This window comes from Dendrobium catenatum, unplaced genomic scaffold, assembly GCF_001605985.2.
Source record: "Dendrobium catenatum unplaced genomic scaffold, ASM160598v2 fragScaff_scaffold_659, whole genome shotgun sequence".
NCBI classification, from domain to species: Eukaryota; Viridiplantae; Streptophyta; class Magnoliopsida; order Asparagales; family Orchidaceae; genus Dendrobium; species Dendrobium catenatum.
The window spans coordinates 752,190-762,398 of NW_021319121.1; the positions used below are offsets into that span (position 1 = coordinate 752,190).

Consider the following 10,209-nt stretch of genomic DNA (forward strand, 5'->3'; position numbering starts at 1 on the left):
CTCCCTGGACCGGATAATGCCGGTCACCAACGAGCGAATTACCGGCTGATCGAACTATTGGGCATCATCAAGTTTATGAACAGATATTTTACACGTAGGCCTTATTTGATTGGATTGTTGCTGATATAAAATGGAATTTTAGAAATAAATATTTAGAATGATGAGTTTAAAAAAAAAGTTGTTTCAATAATGAATTATTATTTGAGTAACATTCTTCTTAAGTGCTTGCGAACAGAAACTTTTATTTGGTCCGGTGAACGTACGTAACTCTACGTTCGGCCGCCAGTAGAATCGCGCCACGCGTTTTCATTATTTACCGCGCGCTCCGACAACTTGACTCGGAACGGATCCAAGATTGCTCGGTATTGCTAGGTATTGGTCGATTTTGCTCGTCAATAACAAATACCGAGCAATAGTAAGCAAATACCTAGCAATACCGAGCAAATACCGAGTTGCACCGAGTTTTTTCTAGCAATACCGAGCAAATACCTAGCAATATCGAGCAAATCCTGAGCAAATACTGAGTTGTACCGAGTTGTAAAAAAACTCGGTACAACTTGGTATTTGCATGGTATTGGTCTTCACATAGCGGTATTTCTTATTTTTGCAAAGCAATACCTAGCAAATACCGAGCAAATAATCGCGTCACGTTACTTAGGTGCTCGGTACGAGAACTCGGTATTTGTCCAGATTTCTAATTTTTTTGTCCGGACTTAATAAATTTCCCTTAGGCAGGAACCATCAAGAGCAAAAGGCTCAGTATACCACAATGCCCGTATAGGAACCTAGTTAGCCTCTTTACATGCAAAGCTGAAGAAAGTCTTGAGTCAATAAGGATCCGGTTTGGGTTTATTCTCATGCAATAGCTTCTTCTTTCTGCATTTCCTAAGCATCTTCCGTTTTATTCTCCTCTTAGTCAATTTGTCGAGCACCTTGCCTTCACCACAGTAAACCTTTCCTTCACCACAGGAAACTCTCCAAACAGGCGAATTATTACGTCCGGTGACCGGACGTCCAAACACCCAATTCAGACACTCCATGTCATTCAAATATACTGAAATCCAATATATTTTGGTGATGTGGCGTGTCTGGATTGATGTCCGAACGAATCCGAACACCGGACTTAATAATTTGCCCACCTAGCAAGACACAAATAAATTCAGGCTCACTGAATAACCTAAATAAGAATTTAAGAATAATAAATTATTTGACATTAACTCCTACAAACCATATTTATTCTTTAAATAATTTTTATATTTGTATTCATTAATTAATTTTAAGATTTATTCGCACATTTCATTGCATTGGTTTATTTTTTGATCTTAATTATATGAGCCTAAATTTCTTAAGCTGTTTTTAATAAAAAATAATTATTTCAATGCATCAAGATGAGCTTTAAAAATAAGTTCTAACTTATAATTTAACATAATTTCAAGAGCTTTAAAATCCATCAGAATGTGCTTTACATTAAAAAAAAAACTAATATAATTTTTTTCATCTTTAATGATCTCATATTTGATAAGTGCAACTTTCATTATCATTGTAATTATTTTCATTTCATTTGCTTTTAGCATTATAATAAAATTGTAAGTAATCACGCAAAAATTTAAACTAAAGGATAATGCAAAATTTTAAACTAAATGATCAAATCCATGCCTATAAAGATAACTGATTGTTACCATACAATTTACGAGTTAACAAATCAATGGCTGAGATAATTTTATTTTTCTTCATAGACATAAATTAATTATTTTAAAAATATAAAAATATCGCCACGGCAACCGCCCAACATCAATCTTCACTGGCCAGTTCTCGCCTCCGGCCATCACCACCCGCTGCTGCCAACCATCACATCCAATCATCATCATCTACCTAGCTCCTACAACTAATGTCTGTGATCATTAGAAGAAATTATTTTGTGCGGACACCTGATGATCGGGAGATCAACTAGAACACGCCACATCACCCGATATCGAGCGTACCGAGCACCGATACTAAGCAACAAAATGACATGACACATTCTGATTGCTCTCCGGGTGCCATCCGGGTCCACACAGAATAATTTTTCCATCATAAGCCACTTCTAATCAATTATTATTTAAAATATACTCTCAGCTTTCATTTACTTCAAACAAAATTAAAAAAATAAAAAATAAATTACATTGATAAAATACTCAACCAAACAACTCATTTGTACAATATATATATATATAGTATATACATGTAGATTAATTTAAAATGTCTAAATTAGGGAAGACATAAATGTGTTGAGATGATTATGCGCATAGACAATTTAAGCGCAGCCACATTCTTTTAGCAATACAAGTTCCTAACATGTAAACAAATTTATTTGATAGATTACTGCACTAATCTCAAAATAAATCTAATAATAAATTTTATATAACCCTTTTCTTTTGCCAGGATATTCTAATACAAATGATTCAGAAGAAAATTGCCTGCAATGGAATCATTCAAGAAGCTTATTGCATGTTCCAACGCCAACTGCTGCAGCAAGGTGCCATGCAGCGTGGATGTAGGGAGTTTCGGGATACCACTCATCTGCAATAAAAAGTAAGCCTCCCAACACTGAAGACAACGCATGAAGATTATGAGCAGTTCTTAGCTCCGGTTTTGTCGATGCCTTTTTAGCAAATGCTACCTGGAAACAAGGCAAAGGTCTTAGAATTTACTGATTAAGGCTTCGTTTGGATGGCTTTCTTACTGCTTCTTAAAATACTTTCTAGTAAAAAAGTTTCACTAGAAACTGCTGTTGACTGTAACAGCAAAACCAACCGACTGAAGCCACCGACATAGCCGATCGGACACAACGATACGCCCACCGACTCTCTCGACAGAAACTGTCGCCTCTCACGACATAAATAACTCCTCTCCCATTCAGTTCTTAGAGGCATATACAGACGCACACAGAAACCTAAAAAAAAAAAAAAAAGCCCGGGATCACATCATCCCAAAATTGGAATTTTTCGGAGCCCACAACTGCTTTAAGAAGCAGTAAGAAAGCCGTCCCAAACGAAGCCTAAGAATACAAGAGTGACAGTAAAATATATGTAGGCATGGTACTTTCATCATCAATTACTTTCATTAGTTTTATCTAAACTTGTCTTTATGAATCCTTCTTTGCCAATTATTAGAGATGAAAACATACAAGAAAGAGACCAAATGAAGCATTAGGGTTCTAGGCCACAGTATCAGTGGCATAAAATTATTTTTGTAGCAAGAAAAGGCAAGAGCTTCACTATTAATGGGTAAGCAAAAAGAGATTAATCTACCACACAGACTGGAAGGTCACAAAGTTTCAGATGATAATATGGTTATAATACAATTTATTACAGGCAACAACGAAGAAAACGTAAGCCAAGCAATCGAGTATTGCCAATTAACGTAAGAATTCATGTCATTAATGACTTCATGTTCACAAAAAAGGTAACCAATGCATGGATGGTTATGTTCTCGAACTATTATTTCATTCATGTATTTTAATTTGATAACAACAGTTCCCACTAAGATGCATGCTATGATGCACCGACACACCTATTTAAGAGGGAATGCAGTGTCGGACACGGCCATGCGACTGACAAGACTGAGACATGTGTCGGACAAGACTGATACATATATGATTAAAATAATATTTAAATTTATATGGACACATGTGTCATAATTTTTTAGAATTAAATTTATTTAAATTACCAAATTTTTACTTTTTTATATTATTTTAATCAGATAAATGGTGTTAAGGGGAAATTCAAACCATAAATGCATCAATACGTGCCCAATTGCTCGTATGCCTTAGGGATTCGTTGCTCTCACTGGTCTTCTACCCTTGTCTTCTTCATTTGCATGACCAGGCGAGTCAACCGAGCGGAGAGAGCGTACGACTAAAGCTCGGAACCTCGTCATCTTAACCATTTATGCGAAGAGGCGAGCTAAACCGAGCAAGCTACCGCGCTATTTTAAGCCTGGTACGTCTGACTAGAGCCGTTCTCTCGTCGTTCCCTTTACTCATTTTGTTTCTCACTGGTTCTTCGCCATTTTTGCAGTCAACGAGGGCATCGAAGGTTCTAACTCTTGCGTTTGCTCCGGCGGGCGAAGCCAGAGGAGGGAGAATGAGGCAGATACGTTCAATTAGCGTATAGATTGTTGCCTTCTTTATTTCCGCAAGCAAGTGAGCAAATTATACTTACCAATTTATTTGTTGTTTAAGGTTTTTTTCCTTATATTCATGCTAGCCTTTACTTAGTAAGGAAGATTAGAGGATAAAAATCGGTCATACTTGTGAAAGCGTGGTTGTTATTGTGATCAACTTGCTTTTCTCGGAGAAGATATATAAAAATAAATGCATGGAATCTATTTATGAAAAGAATGAGAAAAATGCTCGAATAAAAAACTTGATGGTTGCACTTTGGTCTTGTATACCTCCATCATGCCTGTGTGAACAACTGAAACCATTAGAGGTTGAATTGGCAAAAACATTGCAGATGCGGCCATTAGCAGTTTTGGATTTTCAATATGTAGAGCTTTTGAAAGGCACTGCACGGAGCCAAAATTAAATCATTGAAAATGAAACAGTACATAATACCATATGAAAATAAATATAATGAACTAAATGGGTAAAACATTTTTGCCACCTAGTAATGTTGTAGGATCTTTAACTTTAGTTGAAGAAACTTACAACAGAAGCTGTAGCTATCATTGTATAATCTGCCCATCTAAAGAATCTCCGCATCTGTCCTCTTGAACAATGGTACAAGCTGGAGGCCACTCCAACTCCTATTAATGAATTAGCATAAAGTACTGAATTCAAGTTCTTCCTGCATAATCCATAAAAGCTTTTTCATTAAAATAGAAAAACAATATATGGTAAGGAGACTGTGTTGGGGAAGATGAGGAGTAAACAAGACAATGACCAAACAAGCAGAAAAGTAAAAGCAGCAAAAGATACCAGGATTTAACGTGAAAAAATCCAAAATAGGGAAAAAATCACGGAGCCACACAACACAAAGAAATCCACTATGAAAATTGGAAGAAATAAGTACATCTCTCTTCTCTCTCACTCTCTCGTTGCTTCTCTTCTCACATGCACAGTTCTCAATGTCTACATACTCAAAATACAAGAGAAAGCCAAGTAAAATAACCCGAAAGGATGCAACCTTTTAGAAAAATGAGAAAGAAAATCGTCTAGTCCGTCTCGCAGTATTGCGACGCTCAAACCTCTGTCTTGGTCTGTTGTGGCGTCATATCTATACTACTGCGATGCTCTGCTCTCTGTCGTTCAGCGTCGAGCTGCTCGGGTACGAAGCGCTGGGGCATTGTAGGGGGGAAATTTTTTTGAGGTGAAAGCACCCGAACCCCCCCCCCCCCACGCCCCCCACAGCCCCCCCCCCCCCCAGCGAGCACAAGAAACATGAGGTTCAAGGCAACAAAACAATCCAATTTATCAACACAATTAGATTCCACACATAACAGACTGTCTAAAGGAAATAAAAGACAATCTATGCTAAATTGGTAGAAAGCTTACCGTGGAGCCTGAAGCCCAAGAATGATGAAAGGCAATGAGGTTAAAACATTAGCAACAGTTTCCACAATGGTCTGGTCACCTTAGTAAGAGAGTAATGACAGCACAATAATCAACTTTAATGCATCTAATAATTCTAACAAAAACATGTTAACAGAAAAAATACAGGACAATACCTTGAATGCTACAATGGATGGGTCTCAAGAAGGATGGCCTCTGCTGCCATATTTGGCTAAGAAAGATGGGGAAGCAAAGCCAATCAGTTAACACGATAGGATATAATATCATTTCATACAAAAGGATTTCATTTATCTGTTTCATTCTAGCACGTACGGAATGATCAAGCCTGGGCTTCTCTGAACTTTCTCTAAATTTGTAGATTTTGAGATATCCAAGTCTTCACAATCGACTCTCAGTGGTGATTGGTGCGCAAGCTTAACAACATGAATTCCCTCTAGATCTTTAGAAGTCTTTGATGAGTAATCCAAACCCATTGTTTCTTGACTTTATTAGGCTGGAACAACTAGATTGCGATGCTCTGGGGAAGTAGACTGCAGTATAATCGAAATTCAAATCATCAATATACAATGTGTTATCTTTATTCCATATTATAGAGTGCGAGTAGATATGAACCGGCCAGACCGAACCGGTCTGTGACAACAATAAACATATGCTACTTCTCCTTCTCACAGATTTGTGATGATTTATTTGTTCTCCCTTCAATTTAAAGAACATAACAGACTGGATGACATCTAGAAAAAAATAAGTTTTCTTTTTTTATTCTCGGGCGAACAAGTCAATGCCTTTCAGAAAGTAATTAATATAGCTCTACAAGATCTACAATAATTTCCAACAATTCTTGAGAGAAATTAAAAGCTTCCCATCGGATCTCTAAGTTTCCAGCTATTTCACTTATAATGTTTTTAATCTTTTCAGTGTCATAAGTGTGATTTTTTAGCTTGGTTAAATGAAATAATGGGTAGTTAGATAAAACTTGCTATAGATTAAAGTTATGTTGTTAGTTGTTAATAGAGAAGTGGATTGGCAATAAAAAAATCATTAACAACTAAGATGAAGTGCTGAAATGAAAATGTCAAAATCGAAGTGTAGTAAGAAATAGAAATCAATAGAGTAAAATGATTGTACATGGGAAATTGTAGCACTTAGGATAAGGTTTTGAACAATAGAGAGCTAGTTTCAACATGTATGGGAAATAACAGAATATGAATAAAAAAAAGGGTAGATAGAATCGATGCGAATGACTGAAAACGGAAAAGGTATATATCGAAATTAATTTGGCAACAATTAGCACAAAATATGGATTAACACATAGATCACCAGAAAACAATCGTCAACAGGATTCAAAAAACAAACTCGGAATAGTTAAGATTAGGTGAATAATAGTGATGATAACGCATAATATGGACAAAATCTGCTATATTGAAGGGCACTTAAATCGAAATATAATGAAATTGGTTTAGTTCATTACAAGAATAGGAGCTAGTAGATATTCGCCTTAAATTCTGTACAACAAGGAAATGAAAGTACAAAATAAATTAGTCTCCCCGCTCAAATTCGTCTGACTTGCTTTTCAAACATTCTGTTAGATCTGAACCAGTCTGTTCCCGTGATCCCGTCTATGCCCGCCGGCCCAAAGGGGAGGCAGAAAAGAGAGGGGTCGGCAGCATTGGTGAGCCCATGGCCTAAATTAAATAGGATTTGAGAGGAAAATTTTGAATTAGGGGCAGTTTAGGGATTAATTAATTTTTCTTTTGCTTTAATTAGTCTTTCTTGTTAGGGTTTGAGGTTATTTTGAATTTGAAATCATATTTGGGATCTAGGGTTGTTTCTTTTGGGCCCTAGGTTTGGCTAGAGAGTTGGAGAGCTGTTTCTTCCTCTCAAATTGAAGAAACTTATATCATTTGCTGTTTTCCTGCATCTACTAGGGGAATACTTCATTTTCTATCAGTTTTCCTCTGTTTTTCCCAAGAAACCTGCTGTACGTTGCTGTTTTTTGCTGTAAACAGCAGTTTTACTTACTATTTTCACCCATTGTGGTTAGGTTTGCTTGCGAACCCAAATATTTCCCTTAGGGTTGCTTGCGAACTCAAGCATTTCCTACCACATTCATTCCAAGTTCCAACAACAGGTGAAACAAAGAAATAAAATCATTATCCTACCCCTAACCCTTCTTCAGCTATTATTCCAAGGAATATTTGCAACTAGGGCATCGTAACCCTAAATTTCTCCACCATATAACAATTAATGTAATAGACTAATAGTTTTATGTTCTTAGCATCATACAAAACCTCACTCTCCATACCAGCTGCTATAACTATCTCCTTCAGACTCAGAATTCATAAGAACAATTTCCATGCTGCAAAAATCAATCCCAGAAAATGTCACATAATTAAGGGGAAAAAAAAACAAAACATAGCATTAAAAACTTTTTGATTATCGTAAATTAGATTCACTTTAAACAAATAGCATACCCAATAAATCACACTAATAAAACATGCCCGCAGACTGTCAATCCACCTCTAAAGCTTCATACTTGCAATCGCAAAACCATCTATAGAAAAACAAAGCTTAAAATAAAAAACATCCTCCTCTTCCTAACCCTCCGTGTAACATTGCCCAGAAAAGTTTGCAAGTAGGATCCTAACCTGCAATTCTCCGCCAACATTGTTTGTTACCAGTTACTATATCTAAATTCTCCCTCTGGACTCAAAATCTGCAACAGTAGTTTCTATGCCGGAAAAATGAATCGAGCAAAAGTGTTACTAAACTAAAAAGGAAACAACGATATAGCATAACATTAATTATGTGCACCACTGCAAATTGGATCCACTCTAAGTGCTCATTTACAGTGTTCAAATCAGAAAAACATGTTTAGAAAAATGATGCATTCATATTCACTCACTTTGTGGGTGAAAATTCTTCACATTTGAATAATTTTGGGAAGGGAATTATAAAATTTAAAATCAAAGTTGATTTCTAACATCATCCAACCAAACATTGGATTTTACGAATTTCAACGTCGTCCAAAAAAGTTTCCAGAGCTAGCAAATCCGCTACACGAAAACCCTAAACCCAAATTTAGGACACAAAAGAATATAACAATCAACGGAAGCCATCTTACAAACATAGAAAAAATACCTGAAAAAAGAAGAGCAAGCCCTCAAGGAAGAAAGGCGAAGGCGTCCGGAGAAGCGCCCATTCACTTATAGAGGTATGAAGCAGCGGAAGGGTATCTACCAGTCCAGCTCCAGGCATATTCTCCCTGCAGCAGGCTGATTCTGCTTCTCCACCTTCCAGTTTTCCCAGCACAGTTGCTTCTGAGTTTTGGAAGCTTTCCGGGTCGAAACTGTGAAGTGGAACGCACTGATTGGTTTGGGTTAAGGTGATTAACACGTCGGCGGGTTTTGACTGACGTGGATAATCAGCATTAACACATACATCACATAAATAAAAATAAAAAAATTATAAAATATGACCCAGGTAAAATAATTCAACTAAAATTTATTGTTGGTTATAAAGAATGTCCTTTCTCCAAGGAAGGCAGTGAAACAAGCAAATATTACATTACTAGAGTTAGAGGAATTCAATCGCATGAGAATTATTCTTAAGAGAACTTGGCATGTTATTTGATAAGTAGTATCGGAGTCGAGCGATAGAGGCTAAAGGGACCGTAGTTTGTGGGCAATGGAGGTTTTAGGAACCGTCGTCAAGCAACTGAGGTAAGAGGGGTCGTTTTCGGGTGATAGAGGTTAGAAGAACCATAGTCGTCAGGCAACGAAGGTAAGAGGGATTGTATTGAGTAGGTGAAATGGTTAGAGGGATTGTAGTCAAGTAATGGAGGTCGAAATGACAACATTCGGTCAACTGAGAAGGGGATCGTTGTCGGGCGACAGAGATTTGAAGGATCGAAGTTGGGCAATGGAGGTCTAAGAGACCGCAGTCAGGCTGAGATCGAAGGGATCATTGTCGGGTGACAGAGGTCGGAGAGACCCTAGTTTGCAAATAATAAGGGTTGGAGATATCGTAGTATAGTAACTAAGGTCGATGTGATCGTTGTCAGATGATTGAGGTTGAAGGGATCGTAGTCAAAGGGTGACAGAGGGTTGGAGGGATCGAGTCAGGCGACTGAAATCAAAGGGACTATTGTTAAGTGACTGAGGTCGGAAGGACTGTTATCAGGTGACGAAGGTAGGTTGAGACTCGGTGGTGGAGGTTATATGGAGGTCTTATGGCATCGGGTGGACGTCTAACAGTAATGGCCAGGTGATGAGGATCTATCGACTATGGCCCCTGTAGTTAGGCGACTAAGGTTAAAGGGATCATAATTGGGCGATTGAGGTTAGAGAGATTGTTGTCATGAGACAGAGGTAAAAAAAAAAAAAAAAAAGTATAGTCAGCGGTGACAGAGTTTGGGTGGAGACCCAACGATGGCAGCTGGACAGACGTCTGATAGCAAAGTTTGAGGCAGAGGTCCAGCAGCAATGGCCGCGCATCGAGGATTCACCGGCGGTGGGTCTGGGTAGAGCTCCAAGACTCTTCTAGCTTCAGAGTTTTCTTGAGTCTCTAGCCTATGGTCCAAGCCTCCAAAAATCCTATTGATGTAGAAAGTGGTGGTCTAATGGTTTATTTATAGATTTTGAGAGTGACATACTTCG

At 37.6% G+C, this 10,209-nt stretch overlaps 1 protein-coding gene across 1 annotated transcript; it reads right to left on the reverse strand.

Moving 5' to 3' along the window:
* Positions 1–2,201: 2,201 nt before the first annotated feature.
* LOC110094741 lies at positions 2,202–8,886 on the reverse strand. The gene is made up of 7 exons (XM_020820045.2): positions 8,693–8,886; positions 5,867–6,084; positions 5,710–5,765; positions 5,537–5,615; positions 4,691–4,829; positions 4,435–4,548; positions 2,202–2,659 (listed from the first exon to the last, which is right to left on the reverse strand). The coding sequence occupies exons 2-7, from the start codon at positions 6,025–6,027 to the stop codon at positions 2,468–2,470; spliced, it is 741 nt and encodes a 246-aa protein (XP_020675704.1). The 5' UTR covers positions 6,028–6,084; positions 8,693–8,886; the 3' UTR covers positions 2,202–2,467.
* Between the last annotated feature and the right edge of the window lie 1,323 nt (positions 8,887–10,209).